This window comes from Barbatula barbatula, assembly GCF_947034865.1.
Source record: "Barbatula barbatula genome assembly, chromosome: 22".
Classification (NCBI taxonomy): domain Eukaryota; kingdom Metazoa; phylum Chordata; class Actinopteri; order Cypriniformes; family Nemacheilidae; genus Barbatula; species Barbatula barbatula.
In genome coordinates this window covers 16,084,985-16,102,518 of record NC_136785.1, presented here as the reverse complement: position 1 = coordinate 16,102,518, position 17,534 = coordinate 16,084,985, and the positions used below count along the sequence as shown (strand labels likewise).

General features: G+C 40.9%; 1 protein-coding gene across 1 annotated transcript in view; it reads left to right on the top strand.

The window, feature by feature from the left end:
* Positions 1–17,534, top strand: part of klf8 (Kruppel like factor 8) — a 30,591-nt gene that overhangs the window by 2,085 nt on the left and 10,972 nt on the right. Inside the window, exon 2 of the mRNA XM_079486651.1 lies at positions 13,434–13,538. Coding sequence (XP_079342777.1) covers positions 13,434–13,538 — 105 coding nt within the window. The remainder of the gene's footprint in view (positions 1–13,433; positions 13,539–17,534) is intronic.

The following is a 17,534-nucleotide window of genomic DNA, read 5'->3' as shown; positions in this document are numbered from 1 at the left end:
TGGACAAACTTTGGTCAAACTGGTTAAACACTGCAGCCACCCTCTGCATGGCTCAGATTTTGGGTTTTGTCACGGTGACATCGCCTCGGTGCTAGTTGTAAGTCGAGGTATCCTTTGGCAGCCTGATGAAGCTAGCCAGGGGGTGATGTGGAGTGCATCTGTTTTTAGGTGTTGAGACGGTTAGGGTCCTAGAGCACAGTTATTTTTAGGAGCAGGGTGCAGTTGGCCCTGGGTGTGACTGAGGTTGTGTTTTTGCAGGGCGGCAACCTTCACGCCTAAAAGTTCTTCTCTCTGTCTCACTCCCAATTTTAACTCGGGGTGTCTTAGCCACACCCTCAACCTGACGCTTTGTTGTTAAAGAGCCATACAAACTTTGCGTTCTGTTGTGTATAAACTCTGTGATTGTATCGTATGAAGTAGGGGACTTCCTACTTTGATATGTCAGTTAAGTCAACAATATGGTGTAATGCCTGAACATCACACTCCTTGTTGACCATTGACCCCACCTAAAAGCCCATTGTCTCTGCTGCGTCCTGAAGACTGCTATCCTCATGAAGTTTAGTTACATCTAACACGTTCTTCTTATTGAATACAGTGGGATGCAGGTGTGACAGTCCAGCTTGTTTTTATGATTCACTAATTCATACAATGACATAAGACTCACAGTTAGTCAGGTGTCAGATTGTTTTTTATATTCAAAGTATGTGGTCTTTACACCTGCTGGTCTATAATTTATTGGTTTGCTTGCTATTAAAGGCCATTCGGAATATTATGACAATCAGTGTAAATCTGAATTGTATTCAAAAACCTTGCAAATATTTCCACTTCTGTTGACAAAATGCACAAAACATTATTCAAAGGGTGAAAACAATAAATGAGTAAATGTATACGTTTCACAAACTAGCATATGTTTTTTATCTGTGTTAGGATTAGAATTTTGCTCGTTTTGGAGCCAAACCATGCCATCAGGGCTTTACTTCAATATGAAAACAAGAGGGAAATCACAAATTAATCTTGTTTGACGTTTGTTGAAATAACAGCTCAATAAAAGTAATGATCCAGACATGGTTCACGATCCAAAAATTTAAATTTTAGCACCATCTACTCTGGTATGGTACCATCTGCCCGTTCATTCCGTTCTGTTTCTTGTCATCGTACTTTCTCATTAGTGTCTTGAATATGTGTTTATTTTATACAAATATCTATCATATTTTGCTCATTGGCTGAACTCGCAGTATCTCATTCTTTCCAAAAACAGTATGAAGTAACTGTAAAAATCTCCCAGCTAAAAAACAACAACAGAACCCTGCCCAAAACCATTTAAATTGAATGGATTTATGGTTATAATTGGAATTTTAAGGGAATTTAGATTTTAATGGAAACTATAATGGTGTCTTCTGGTATGTAATGGATTCTGCTGGTGGGGTGTTATCTGGCAGATTAGTCCCATTGAAGTAATGCCCAAAACATCCTACAAGAAGGAATTTTGTAATGGTTTTAATGTAAAAAGCTAATAGTTCTTAATGGTATTCAAGTTTCTGTGATGTTTTATTAGATTTTTGCAGGGTTATGCTCGTGTTTTCAGTCATGGTACCTGCAACCCATTTTACTGTATTCATGTGACATTTCTGTCATTTAACAATAACAAGAATTCAGTGGATTAGCAAGTAAATTTTGTCCATCAGTAATTGACAACGTGTCTATCGTTGGCTTGTTGATGTCAGACGAAACGAATGAAAGTCATTGGGTGGAGATAATAATGATCTTTTAATAGATTTTTTCTGTCTAAGAATGTGAACACATGAGTCACTTGCGATACACCAGGAACGTATATCAAAGTGAATAAAATCTAATAGAAGTTTACTGTCTGTAATACAAACAACGTTCAAAAGACTTAAGATGTTAAGACGGATAAAAGTTGCAGAAGAAACAAAGTTTTGCATTTACTTTGCGGGAGCTGCCCAAGAGAGCAGAGGATGTGAGGCACCAGTGTACTGACTAGAGGGAAAATGAGACTTGGAAGAGAGAGGTATAAGGGGGCTCGCAGCGTTATGTGCTTTAGCTCCTAGACTTAAATGAAGTAAAGTCCCCCCCATCCATTCCCCTTGGAAAGTTGGAGTGAGATTTTGGATGGGTGGGGGTTCTGGATTGAGCATGTGTTTGTGTGTGGTACAGGGCTGCAAGGATTTTGTCCGTGTCTCCCCAGATTAAAGGCGATGTGACAGAATGACCCCCTACCATTGCGGCACAATCATTAACCAGAGAAAGAATCCTGTCCCCATAGCAACCCCTGCAGTTCTGCCAAACTGTCTGCAGTGAAAAAGAGGAGAGGAGGTGAAGGGGGTGGGGTGCTCTGGGTGGGGAGGGTGTGTCTGAATGTGTGACTATTGATGTTGGAAACAGCATGTGAAATTACGTGATTTGGAAAACTGCATACGGACCTTTTGTTTGCGTCATCCACTCTAAATGTATGCAAATGGCGGACATTTGCATTAGCCCTTTACTGTAGCTTAATTGTGAGGAGCAGGAGTCTAAAGTGTGAGAGCGACCACATTCTTCCTGGGATATGGAAGTGTAGGCTATCCGCTCAGGTATGTGCTTTGGGAATAGCAGCCTGCCCCTGTGCCTCTATAGTTGACATCATTGGCTCTCTTTCTAGCTTTTTTTGTAATCTCTGTGCAGCTCTGCAGCAAAGATGATCTGCCTTTTACAAGAGAAAAAACTTCGCCCTTCTTGTCTTGGATGCTAATCTGCCTCCTGGTCAAGTGAATGGATTGAAATGAGGTGAAACGTTGAGGTTTGCATCACAATAGCGAATCTGCAGTTTATCATCATATGAAGAAGCCTTGTTCCATTTTACAGGCAGGACATCTTTTTGAGTAAATGGAGGTGAAGGAATTTGCCTGTTAGTACTTTAGTGTGTGTGTGTGTGTGTGTGTGTGTGTTTTAGGGTGGTGAGGGTTATGGGAAGTGGCAGCAGAGTTTGCGTCAGAAGGGTGTGGTGAGATAAGAGCATGTTCACTGCTGTGGCCATATAGAGAAATTCCAGATTGTGTGCTTTGCTATTTAAATTGAGACACTCATTGGTGGATGTTGGGGTTGGGGATTATACACAGACAATTTTTTGCTAAAATCCTTTGACAGAATAACAGAAAGAAGTAATTACATGTGACATTTCGCTCTGATATCATGTCATTTGAAGCTTGCTGAAAGAACAACAGTAATGTGTGAACAAGAAAAGTTTTTCATTTGCGTTTTCAAAAAGTGTCAGGTACACACTTAAACATTGTTTTGTTAAAACACTGTATTTCACATGCCAGACCAATAGTTGGCGATATCACTTTTTAAATACTTTGAAACACTACGTCTATGCCTATCAAGGATAATATATATTAACAAGATGCCATTACAATAAATTGAGAGGAATGCAACACTCAATATGGTCGCTCTAGCGAATAAAGTCCCGCCTTCCAGTAGAATGATCCAATCGATAAAGACGTGACGACTCCCTGGGCAGGGCTTATGTGAGACATTGCCAAGCCTGTACACATGCGCTGTGTAGCTGAAGCAACCACAAAAAAGTTCATTTATAATGCAATTGTTGCTTAGTAAACCAAAGTTATGGTCTTGGAAAATATTGGAAATATGCTATTTAAATGGGATTTTACCAGCAATTTACCAGAGAAGTATCTGTCTATTCCCAATCAAAGAGATAGGACTGTTGACTTTCCATGATGTAAATAACTGCCAAGAGGCATTGCAAACATGGCCGCCGAGTGGCACGACTTCACTCAAATTAAAGAGGGCTAACAAGACAAATCTGGGAGAACTAGAAATGACTACAAAACAGGACAGGAACTCAAAAGAAAATCTCCAGGCTCTTGGAGCAGAGTTGGACCTGGGCGTGGAGCAGACACTTTCCAGTTTACCAGGGCGGAGCTGGCAGAGCAAGAAACCTGGGCGTGGCAAGCAGAGCTGGAAGCCTGGGTGTGGAAGGCAGAGCTTGAAGCCTGAGCGTGGCAGGGCTGGACGCCATGAAGGCACAGGCAGAGCTGGACGACATGGAGGCGCAGGCAGAGCTGGACGACATGGAGGCGCAGGCAGAGCTGGACGACATGGAGGCGCAGGCAGAGCTGGAAGCCTGGATGTGGCTGAAGTCATCAGAGCTGCCACCTTAGCTGCGGCACGTGGCACAGAAGAGTCCAAAGCATTTATCTTATCAGCGGCCTCTGGAGAGCAATACACAGCCCAGACACACCAGTAGGCTCAAACCACAGCCGGCAATGCTGCCTCCAGGGACAGGACCTCAGGAACAGATGCCTCCAGAACCACAGGACTTCGAATCATCTTGAGACCTTAGAGACTCCAGCCACCGGCACAGATGCCAGAGGAGTATCCTCCAGGTAAGAAAGCAGATCAGATGCCTGTACCTTGAAACTACCATCTTGTCAGCTAACTCTGGAGAGGTGGCCATCTGGCGAGCAAGCTCCAGACTGGCAGCCATCATGCGAACGGGCTCCGAACTCTGTGGCCACTAAACCCCCAACCTACTTCCTCCCTAAAAAAAATTTGGGCCACCCCCTAATTCACCTTGCATACTGTGAACGTGGAACCAAAGCACAGCAGAACATAATCCACAAATTCGTCCAGCAACCCTCGAGGACCATATCTGATGAGATGTTACTTGAGTGGTGAATTGATTCTGTAACAATATAAGTCTAAAAGGGAAATCACAAGATTCTGATAGCAACCTCTAGGTCATCTCTAGGAATCTGAGGCACTCCTCTCCGCTGGTTCATATCCTAACTCTCCAGCAGATCCTTCACGTGGTCATGAAGGAGCTCTCCATTGGTCACCACATGATCACTGGGTTTCCTCAGGGATCGGTGTTTGGACCACTCCTTTTCTCCATCTACACAACATCCTTGGGACCCATTATACAGGCACACGGCTTCTCGTATCACTGCTATGCTGACGACACCCGGATTTACATCTCATTTCGCCCAGACGAAACCACTGTAGCAGCTCGCATTAAAGCCTGCCTAGAAGACATCTCAGTTTGGATGAAAGAGCACCCCCTCCAGCTGAAGCCTGCCAAAACAGAACTACTCGTATTTGCAACACGATCTAACCTTCCTACTTGGCAATGCCACAATCACTCCTTCCAAAACAGCCAGGAACCTCAGAGTCATATTTGATGGACAGTTGTCCTTCAATGATCATATTGCAAAGACAAGATATGACATATCGCTTTATTGCTTGCTGGACTCTCAGTAAGTCGCTTTGGATAAAAGCGTCTGCAAAATGACTAACTGTAAATGTTTATGAAGTGTATTTGAAAAAGCAACACTCGTCAAACATCATCATTATAAATAAACTTTATTTTCATAAAATACCTCAAAAGGTTTAAAGAACAGCGATAGAACATGATCATTGGCATTTCCTGGAGCTGTGTGTAAATCGTTCTTCTTCTGTGTCCTGTAGTCTGAGTTTCTGCGCGAGAGCCCTCTTTAGCTTTCGGAGGTTGAGGCATGTAACCGTGATTCATTGAGGAAACTTAAGTTTAAGAATTGCACAATATATCGCCCAGCACAACATGCTATGAAAAAGGAAATAACATAAAAATCCAAAATAACAGGGGAACACAGAACAGATCATGACAGTATCCATGTTTAACCTAAGATTAAATAAGTAAAACGTCTTTGCTTTTTGTAGTGGTGCAGTAATTTAAATCGACCTTTTTCTGTTAATGAACTTGTATAGCACAAGCAAACACACCTGTAGGACGCCATTATTGTTTTGGGCATACTTGCACAAAATGTTGTGTTTTCAGTCCCCCAAAACGTTGTCGTAGTGTTAAAAACAGCATAAAAAACGCATGCTTTTTTTTAAACGTTGTCGTGTAAACAACCTCTTAGCGTAGATTTAAGATATTGAGAGTAAGAAGCTTATTTATTATTGCCAAAACTAGTGATTCAGCGATAAATCTGCAAATAATTGGTATCTGATGATCAGGGCCGATATATTCTATCATTCAAAAGAAAATGGAAAATGCAATGAATTTGTGTATATATAAAATGTTTAGAAACATCCCCAATTTGATGTTTAATAATAATAGGCTGATTGTTATACAAATAACGATTAGAAAGTTAAGAAATGTAGTTATTGCAAATTAACATAACCAAACTATTGGTATTGGCAGATATCCCTCTGAATAATCTGCTGTCGGTATTGATGGAACAATTAAGTATTGGTGCACCTCTATCCAAAACAACAGAGAGCCCATTGCTTTTACCGAACAATGTTTTTATGTTTGAGAATTTATGTTTGTGTTGGTAGAGCTAGAAACGTTGGTATGTCGCCTTTTATCCCACAAGTTTGATAGGCTGTGCACATTATGCCTCAGAATCTTGACTCTTACGTCTAAAAATTCTCTGAAATGATTTAAGTGTCTCTCGTTTGTTCAGCTCATAAAATTTCAGGGTTTTGTTCTCTCACCGAATGTCTCTCATTTAACTGTGTGACCTACTGGTCACTTGGCCTTGACCTTTTCAAGTAGTTCCTGTATTGGTTTTATGGTCAACTCCAAACCCCTTAGTTTCTCTTTTCTCTGAGAGTATTCTCAGACTGCTTGCTTCTCTTTTCATCTCCCCGCAGACTCTGCTGTGGCAGAGCAGGCTGCCCTGCATGTTGCACACAGCCCTTTTGTTCCATCGTGACTTGTGTGAGACAGCAGTGTCACTTTCAGACACACATCTCGCTGAATCGGAAAGGGTGGAGTTCTAGACAGAAGAGACTTTACTCATGGCCAGCCTTCACTGACGCTGCTTGGGTGGCGATTTAGACCTAGCGAGATCTTGCCGTGAACCTGAAGACTTCCTGTGTTTGTAATCGTGACCCGTGTGTTAGACAGCAGGTGGAATGTGACTAAAAAAAGCCGCAAAACCTTTATTTTGTTAAGAACAAACAAAAATAAGTTATCCGAGGTAGTACAAACACCTTGAAAATGTTCTCTTTCATTACCCCAGTATGCAACAGATATTTTCTAATACTTATTTACAGTTTGAGGATTTGGGTTGGATTTTGAAGGAACTGTCAGCTTGACGCCGTTTGATTCAAACCACAGCATTTCTTGCCTTTTATTATTTAGATAGTACAGTGGGGGAGAAAACAGGAAGTGAAGTGGGAGATAGAAGGGGGGTGGGATCGAGAAGGGACCATGAGATGGTATTCGAGCTCGGGTCGCCCGCAGCGGACCCACGCTGCATGTTGGACCACTCCGACTGGATTGAAGTTTTTATTTGGGGATATCTTTAATATTTTATGGGATTGTAGGCTTAGCTGAGAGTGCAAAAGGTGCAATATACAATTTTGGCTAAAACAAGCTGTGAAGTGACGCAGACTTTATGCCAGCTGTCAAAAGTTTGACTACATAAGACTAATGTCAATGTACCATGGTATTACCATTTGGACCATAGTATGGACACAGCAAGGTCTTTGGTCAAGTGAGGTGTTGTACCTTTAAAAGACTAACAAAATGATCCCGAGGGTAATACGCACCAAACCTTCAGACCTCTCACACACCCTGCACAGCTGTGACCTTACATGTGTATTCTCTCTCTCTGTCTCTCTCCCTCTTTCTCTGTAGCTCTTGGACCGATGAGTTGATTACATGGAGGGACGCAGTGACAGCACTGGCTGGTACACAGAACAAGATGTGCCCCAGGCCCCAACAGACTGCATTAAAATTACATTGTTCTGACATATTTAAACAGCAGTGGCAAAAATGTCCACATACACACAGATCCGTACATACGCACACAACCGGGACATTGTTTTCATGACAAAAGAGAGCCGTCCCCCCCAAGTGTTGCGAAGGCAGCCTTCCTCTGTGAAGACTAAAGGAACATCTCCTTTGTTTTTCTAGATGGTCCTTGAGTACCTTATTTGGAAATGCATGGAGTTGGCCGAGCGGCTGTGAGAAAAGCAATAGCAGAGTTTACTTGTCAGTCAGTTATCCCCAATGCCACAACATATTGCATTCAACGATCACAACAAACAAGTAGGGCAATGAAAAATATGCCGCAATCAGATGTTACAGATGACCACTTCAGAATCTCCCTTCAAATTTTCTAACCATGTTTTGAGAGTGAAATTTGAAAAGAACAGAATATTTGTCCATACATATTAACTGTCAATATATTCAATTATTTTATATATATTTTAAATTGTGTTGAATAATACATTGTTCATATATTATTACAATATATTGAAAGATATCTAAGGAATTGCCGCTTTTCATTTATAGAAAAATATAAGCACTTGGTTCCAATAAGGAAATATATTGCGTTACCATTTTTAGTATATTTCCGATATATTGGAATAAGCCCAGAAAACTGCATTTTAGGGAACACCGTGATGAACAAAGGGCGTTTAAAGCTATAATCCATGGTTTTTTGGCATTTAGGATTTATTGCTGTCACAATAATGAACTTTGGCGGACGATTAATTGTGATGAATTGCTTATGCTGATTAATTGCCTATTTTGCGACTTTAGCAATTATTTGCGATTATTACTTTGGGTTATTGACTATTAAAACAAATGATAGTTATTGGGCCTATTTAATTGTATCTTTTGTAAATGGTCACTTAACCACTTATAATGTTATTATAAATGTATAATTTAATAGTGTAAGATTGATACACTTAACATCTTTAAATGTTTATTAAATGAAGAAATATAAAAAAATTGAGAATTAAATCACGTGCAAAACAAAACAATCACGTGTCTCCTGATGACATATTATTGTCTTGTGAAGCGAATCGATCATTATTTGCAATAAACTGAACGTCATTTCTAAAATTATAAGTGGTCTTCTGCAGCTTCCGCCAAAAGTGTCCTGATCGAATTTCCATCATATGCGTGATCTCAAAAGTGTCTGGACACCAATTTATTTGCAATGTAGAGGCAGGACGAGTGTGCTGATATTGTGCAGATCTTAAAGGGATACTTTACCCAAAAATGGTAATGATGACAGAAATGAGATTTTTCACACTGAGGCATGAGCAGTAAATGTTTAATATTCCAGGATTCTGGGAGACAGAATCACATATTAGGTTGCTGTGTAGCAGAGGTTGCGAATACAGTTCTTCTTTCATCTTTACTCTGTTAGAGATAAAGAAAGCTGATCTCACATGATGTTTTTCCTCTCTGGGCTTATGGAGCAGTGTGCTCAACTACAGGCCAACGTCTGAATGCTCATTTATGTGCCCAGCGCTGGTTAGACAAAACAGCCCACTACCTCTCAGTTTATGTCTGAAGCAGGAGTTCGATAGATTAGATAACGGCAAGATTGAGGTTTTTCTTTTGGATCTTCATTGCGCAAGATCTGGTTGGATGAGTATCTAAATAACATTAGAAGGAACTGTGACATAACCTTTGGGTGCAATGTCGGGAGAGGATAGTTATGCCTCCTTTGCATTCAGTTCAAATGTTTTGTTATGTGAAAAGATATGTTTGCTGTGCTGTATTTCCACTGTCTTTTCAACAACACATCATTATTCAAGCTTCCTGTCAGTTTAACTTTTGTACAATTTTAATGGCAAACACTTCCCTCCCACCTACGGAAAGCAGGTTTGAGAGCGGTGCCGCTTTCGCACTTCGGAATTCGGGCAAAGGTTTAACTTTTGAACTTACAGCGGTCAGTCAAACTAGCGACACAACAGCAAGGGAGGTGGAGAGGCCCTGCCTTCCCTCCCTGCTGCTAGGAAAACTGTCCCACACTGCTCAGAAAATGACCCACACCACCCCAGCCCCCTACCATCTGCATCCTTTCTGCACCCGCTCAACCACTCTTCCAAGGGGGGGTCCAGTCTGGCCTAGCCGTGGTATGGAGCACGAGCCAACGTCCAATCTCGTGTTACACGATTGTGCAACGTGCTTTAAACACGCTTTTACCCTTTCAGAACCGAAGTCCTTTAACTTTCCCATCAGGGCCTTGTTTATTATAAGTTTATCCCATTCTGGTTCCAGTAAGCAATATGGCGTTCTCCCATAAAACCAGCCAAACAGTCTCAGCTTCAAAGAGGGATGTTTTTTGACCTGAGGTCCAATTTGACGTGTCCTAGTTTAGGGTCAAGTTTGGAGAACTGAGAATGATCTAAAATGGGAAGCCCCTGATATTTATTTACATTTACATTTACATTTATTCATTTGGCAGACGCTTTTATCCAAAGCGACTTACAAGTAGTTTTTTATACAGTGGCACATTACAGCAGAGCAATCAGGGGTAAGGTGCCTTGCTCAAGGGCCCTTCAGTCATGACCTGCTGGCACTGAGATTAGAACCGGCAACCTTCTGATCACAAGCTCTAACCATTAGGCCACAGCTGACCCGAGAGATAGTGTGTCATGGCGGTACGGTTGGGTTTTTAATTGTTGGCAAATTAAATGATGTGTTAATGGCTTTCATACTTTTGCTCTGGCGGGAAGACTAATTTGATGTGGTTTTTGCCTAAATGGACATTTAAAAGCCATTTTGTGAAGAATAATGGCAGGGATGTCAAATTCCTCACAGCAAAAGGTACACAACAATTTGGATCCTCATGTTGTTCAAAACCTGTTAATGACTCTTTCCTTTCCTCATGTGAAACACAAAAGAAGATATTTTGAGAATTCACTAATCTGTTTTTATGTCCATACAATGGAAGTCAATGGGGGCCAATGTTGTTTGTTTACCAACATTCCTCAAAATATCTTCTTTTGGGTTTGAAATGACATAAGGATGAATAATGGCAACACATGACCCCCAATTTTCATTTATATCACATGCTGTGTAGAAACTTTCTGAGACTAGAAAAGACTAGGATTGTTTTGTCAAGATTGATGGACTGTAAAGTTCTTCATTGGCGCCAATACTCCCTAAACATTAGTTACAGTGAGTATGAATCTCTTTGGTGAAGAGGTTTGGACAGAAGGGCGTGTGTGGTGAGCTATGCAGTCCCAGACGGCCACTCTACCCACGCTGCACTGGGGCGGGGACTCGTTGCCACCGGGGCTTGAGAGCAACTGAGTGAGAGAGAACGTCATGACCCAGATTACGATGGTTCTCTCTGCCCCCACCCCCATTCATTCACTCTCTTCTTCACCTCTTTCCCTTTTCCTTTCTTTTTTCTACTCTCTTTGCTCTCATCTATACATTCACTTTACTCTCTCTAATCCTTGACATTCCTTCTCTTAGTAATGAGAACCCCCTCCTCTTCACAACTTCCTGCTGGGGCATAGAGGGGCTTGGGGTCACACCCACCCCACCCTCTTTTATTCCTGGAACTAACCAATGCACAAACTCCCAAGGTAGCTTTTGCACACACATGCACGCTCTGATAATGCTTCCTTACCGATATACATCATCATCATCATCTCTGGGAAAGATTTGCCGGTGGACAAATAGTGCTTTCAGTCGTTGAAGATTGAAGAAGTCACAGATCTGCCCTGGTTGTAGATGAAGTCTTATAGCTGAAAAAGAAAAAGTTGCAAAATGATGTTCTGCTTATGATGATGAATGGATTAATTCAAATTTAACAGCTATAAGTATTTTGTTACAGGTGAAATAAAACTTTGCATTATTTAAGGGAAAAGATTTAGTTTCTACACTTATAATCTGAAGAACCTTTTTTTCGCCACAAAGAACATTTTAAAACCGGAATTTATGGAACCAAAAGGCTCTTCTATGGCATCGAAGAACCTTTTGGAAACACCTTTTTTAAGAGTGTATGAAGGATTACGTCGCTGTTTATTTCCTTCATGTTTTTGACAAACAGTGCATGCCATTGTGTCTCTTGCGATGTCAGGCTCCATCTTTAGTGAAAACGTAAAGAACGTATTTTTTGTTGACCTAGGTTTATGCAAGCATTTTTGTATACCATATATTACTAAAATGTACCTTAATCCATCGTAGAATCAACTCTGTTATACATGTTCTAGATGCTAAAATAGATATGAATCGTTTGTTTAATTTACAGTAGTAGTGGCCAAAAGTGTGTATATATTTGTAAGATTAGTTCAATTGTATGATCAAAATGTGTGGTATTTTTAGACATTAAACCTTTGAGAAATTATTTGCCAAGAAGGCAAACTACCGCATATCCGGGAATATTGGTTTTATTCAAAAAACCTCACTAATAAAGCAAACAATCAATGGTTGTACTCATTCTCTCGCATTGGTTTGGGGTCTATACTATAGAAGTCAATGAGTAATGCCGTTGTTCTGTAATCAACATTTTAAAAATATCTTCTTTTTGTTCTACAGAAGAACGTTATACAGGTTCGAAATGATAAGAGGGTGTACAAATGGTGGCAGATGTTTCATTTTTGGGTGACCTATAACTTTAAATGCATCAAATACTTCAGTTTTTGGCCACTAATGTACATCACCAAGGGTCAGCGTTTCACACTATCATTCTAATAGCTTCTTAATACTCGCAGTTTCTTTTATTTTCCACCCACTAACACACACATTTATTTCCTCTCAATGGGCGTAGTGGCGAGTGTCTGTTTTCGATCTTGTTTACAGATGTCCTGCCGCATTCAGTGCACGAGACTTAATTGGCAACGCCAGTTTTTACCACTTATCGCAGAAAGGTGTTTGTTTCCTTATTGCATATGTTTGCAGTTTGTTTGTGCCAGACTGGGGGAGGGGCACGTTGAGTGCGGCCACACCCCAGCTTATGGGGGGCCACACCTCTTTGTGGAATCTACTGCAGCTGGGTCACATGATCTCCGCCTCCCACCCCCATGCCTAAGCATTACCACATTTCAACCTCTCTCTCTCTTCGCTAATACGGCCAGTCTACTGTGTGAGACAGGACATCTCTCTCTCTCTTTCTCTTTCTCTCTCTCTCTCAATCTCGATTGTAAAGAACTGGGTGTGACTCTGCCTAGCTGACGCAGGATTGCTGAATACTCCTCCCTTCTTTCTTGCTCTTACTGTCCTTCTATATTTCTTCAGCTGGTCAGCCTTAAGAACAAGGTTAGGGTGGTATTTTTTCTTTAAATAGAAAACATCTTTTGTAACTTTAAAACTGTCTTATGTCTTTCTTCCTCTTTATCATCACTTGTCCTAAATTCTTCGTTTAGTTTTCCCAAATCCCAAAGATTTTCACTCATTATTGCTCTTTTGTTCCCTGATCTCATCGCCTCATCCTCCCCCAACTAACTCGAGCTTTAGAAAGTTTGACCATCTATTCACATCAGTCTTATGAGGTTCATTAACTCCCCCCACAAACAACACTTTTCGTTATTGTTTTTTTAAACACTTTGTCGCTTCGATTGGAGGGAATTTTTTGGAGGTCAACGTTCTGCTAACTCTTCTTGCCATCTGTAAGACTACACCTTGATGCGATGCGTTCTTCATAACCTTCTTTTCTTCTTTGCAGTGTCAAACGAGTCCGAGGAAATCCACCGCAGCCACCTCTGAGCCCGCTGAAGAGATGCCATCCATACAGATCAAGCCAGAGCCCGAGGAGGTGGCATGTATGGTGGTGAGTAGGCTTTTGTAATGTTTATTGTGTGTGTTTGGGAGGGGGTTGTGTTGAACTTCATAGTGTGGGATGGAGATTTGTGGAGAGGAGGCTGTGAAGACTTGCACAGTGTCATGGGAATGAAGTCAATGGTCCTCACAGTTCCTTTAGACTGGGGCAGGGTTGATAGGACTCTCTTTGGAGAAGTCTGGAGTGTTTGAGCAAACCTTTATTGTGTTTTTCTACAAATATTGTAAGATTGCAATGGCTGACCTGATAGAATTTAGTGGTTAAGATTCAATGTTTCAAAAACGGATAATTCAATATATATTTATTTGAATTTGTATTGCAGTTTTCATGCTACGTATCAGTTCAAAGCTGATTTAGAGAAGATTTGTGTTTCTATATTTTAAAGACTTTAAAATGTAATATTTTAAAAGTATATTTTAAAAACTTTAGCAATGGAAACAATGATTACATACTCTGATCATTATGATCACAATATATGTAACATTTGAAAGATTTGGTTTCAATATGAATTAAAAAAAATTATAACGATTTTATGAATTCAGTTAAGCTCAATGGAGGGTCCATGATTTAGGTCCACAAGTTGTCCGGTGACATTCTTTGTGAACTAGAAAAAGGCCGTGTCGGTGTTTTGGAGATGGCTTGACTTGTTACTTTCTATGTTTATGTGTAAGTTCATGTACGCAGTTGTATGTTAATTTACCCTTGGTATAGAAATTTGGAAAGAAGATGAAGAGTTTTGCAAGATGAATCAAGTGGAAAATGTTATCTTAAGGATAATATCAAGATTAAAAATGTGGTTCCTTGGCCATTTTCACAACTGTCAGTAACTCGAACTATCTTGTCATCTTACAAATTTAAGTTCTTCCCAAAAAGAAATTTATTATCCTTTATTATATTTGTACCCTGCTACCGTGTGTTCCACTTTTCTGTACATTTCCGTTTCTGTCCTTCTATCTTTCCTTCCTAGTCGCACCAAGGCCTAATAGGATATATCAAGGGAGGCTTCCGTTCTGCTGTAGTCATGGCAACGAGGCTCTGGCGGGAGTTGGAACGGCTGTGATGTAGCCTCCCCACACCCCTCTGTCTAAACACACACACACTCGTACACACAACGACACACTACCCCACCCCCTCGCAACACTCCCACTCCCTCAGAAAACCCTCCTCACCACATACCTGCAGGGGCACATACACACAGACTCACAAACACTGTACATACACCGCAACAGCCCCTACTTTGGATCTAAAGGGAACATTCGTGTACAAAGATGGCCTCCACACCCTTTTATCCTCTACTCACACACATCCTTCTCTGTGTCTAATGCGCTTTCGTCCAGCCAGCCCTTCATGAAGACTCGCACACAGTCGCTGTTTATTATAGAAGAGCTTTGCCATTGATCGGGAGAATCTGTTCCAATGGGGTGGACGTCTAGGAAGGTCGACTGTTTTTTCTTTTCCACTCATGGAAAAAGTACCCAAGTGGCCGTTAGGATCTGCCGTTTGGTTGATTTCACCTGCGCAATCTGATACGCTGTGCGGTTGTGAAAAGGAAGTTAGGGGCTCGCTGTTGCTTGCCAAGTATTCCGTAACTGCGCTGAAACACAAGGGCATTTGTCTATCGAAACAATTTTATACACCCCTTTACGGAGCTGCACATTTGTATAAAGTTTAATCTGGCACACATCCAATAACAGATCGCTGCAAAATACGGTATGTGCCCCTTTACCCGGCTATGGAGGCTCCGGGTAGGCGAAGTGTTTATAGGAGCGGTTACGTGACACTCCCTCTTAATGCGATGGGCATGGCCGCAAACACAGATGCTAAAATCACCCTCAGTTGCAGCAGTTTCCGCCACTCCTAAATTTTATCATCTGTATCAGTGGCGTCACGTCACGCCCTTTAGACTCGCAAACAACAGCGCTGACTAAACAACTGCCACAACATAGCCCAGACCTGCAGCCGGACAAAAACATCCTGACATTCACAAATTCCGCGAGAGGCGGATACGTGCTTGTTTTTGTCTCAAACATGAATCCAGAAAGTTAGGTGTTCGATAAATGATTAAAGAAGTGAGTTATAATGATGTGGACTGTAAGAGAAGTGCTTGATCTCAGTTTTTCGATGTTATAGTGCAAATTAGCAGATTTTTCACGTTAACAACATGTTAAGATTGAGCAGGTAGACAAGATCTATGATGAATATTTGGTGGTAAGGATGAAAGAAAGTAACTGGACAATATCGTACCTAATTCAGTAACCGAATCTGCAGTAGAAACAATGGTGTCCACCTTTTGAAGGTCCAGTGTATGCAATGTAGCGGCATCAAGTGTTGAGGTCACGAATTGCAACCAACGGCTCACTCCCCCCTCCCTTTAGAAGCACTACGGTGGCTGATTCAGAACAAAGATGTTCTCAAATTTTTGCTTCTTGCTGAAGGGGAAAACATATTTAGGAAAATTTCCTAAATACGTTTAGGGCTACTGTAGAAACAACATGGTGAACTCAATGTAAGGGGAGCCGCTGTGTATGTAGATAGTTATAGCTCCTTCTAAGGTAATAAAACATAATGCTTCATATGGAAGTCTTTATACACCCCTGAAGACATAGTTATGTATATTATAATTACATTTCTGTCAATAGATCCTACCAAAAATGACACACAGCACCTTTAAGAAATTCTGTGATAATGTTCAGGAAAAGTTGAATGATGGAGCAGTAATGTGTTATTGATCGTAATGTGTTTCCTTGTCCTGTGTTTTTTTATTTACTGGCTTGCCTTAAAAAAACTCGGTTTACATAATTGAGAAATGCTTAATAGCCACATTACATTGTTTTAATTTGATAACATATATCTTTAAGTGTTTGTTCGCATGTTTTGCTTTCGTACCACATCTTCTGAAATTTTGGTATCGACACTTAATTGGAAGTGTAGCTGTTTTAGCTTAGCATTCTGCATCATCATCATTATTTTACCCTTGATCTTTTTCGTCAGTTTCGTTTTCCTGCTGTTTTATGAACATTTTAAAAATTGACTAATTCTGTCAGTATGCACAACTGAGACTGTAAACGGAGCACAAATCGTTGTTTGTTAGGCTTTGTTGTTTGTCATTCTGATCAAATGATTATTTTTCTATTGGAGCCTTTTGGGGTTATAATGAAATGTGATCTTGGAACCTCATTGTAAATATTATCAATGGTGAATTTCCCTGATTATTATTGGAAAGGTTATTGCAGAGGTTATTTATACTTACCGTTGCAATGTTACCCCTGCTTTCGCTCTCCCTGTCTCTCTCCCTGTCTCTCTCTCTCTCTCTCTCTCTCTCTCTCTCTCCCTCCCCAACTGTCCCTTACCATGAGCTTTCCCTCCTGTCTCCTGAGATATTGAATCTCTTTCCCTGTCAATCTGAGTTTTTGTCCTAACTAGCTAACAAGCATCAGTCAAGACATTTTGGCTTCCACGTCTGTTGCGCAACAATTGGAAGCCAAGCCCACAGTAAAATCTCAAAACATCAAACATGTTAAACGTCAGATATGTTCTGATTTGCTGTTCATTTTCATGGTTGATGTAGACAAAAATATATATTTTTCAAATATTTGAGTTTTAAGTCGTTTAAACATCGCCAATGTTCGACTTTTGGTGTCGATCATTAACACTGCAATTCTTTGTTTTGTTTAACCCCTGTGTAAAGTCGACGTGAAAGTAGTTGTGAAGGATCATTCAGCCTCAACACAAAATCTATAGAACTGGTTTTCACAATGACAGCCACAAGCCTCCTCCTTATCGCAACATTCACTCGCCACCGCAGGCCGAGAGCGTTTCCTACCACCGCTAATAGATATTGAACACACTCAATTAACAGCCCACACAGCACGCTAGTGATAATTGGGTCACTTATCGATGTCGTCCTCTTGACTGTAGTGCCACATCCTTGCGTGCCATCTTTTGGTAAGAGTGATCGGAAAACAACTCATAGGTGGAGCGGATGTG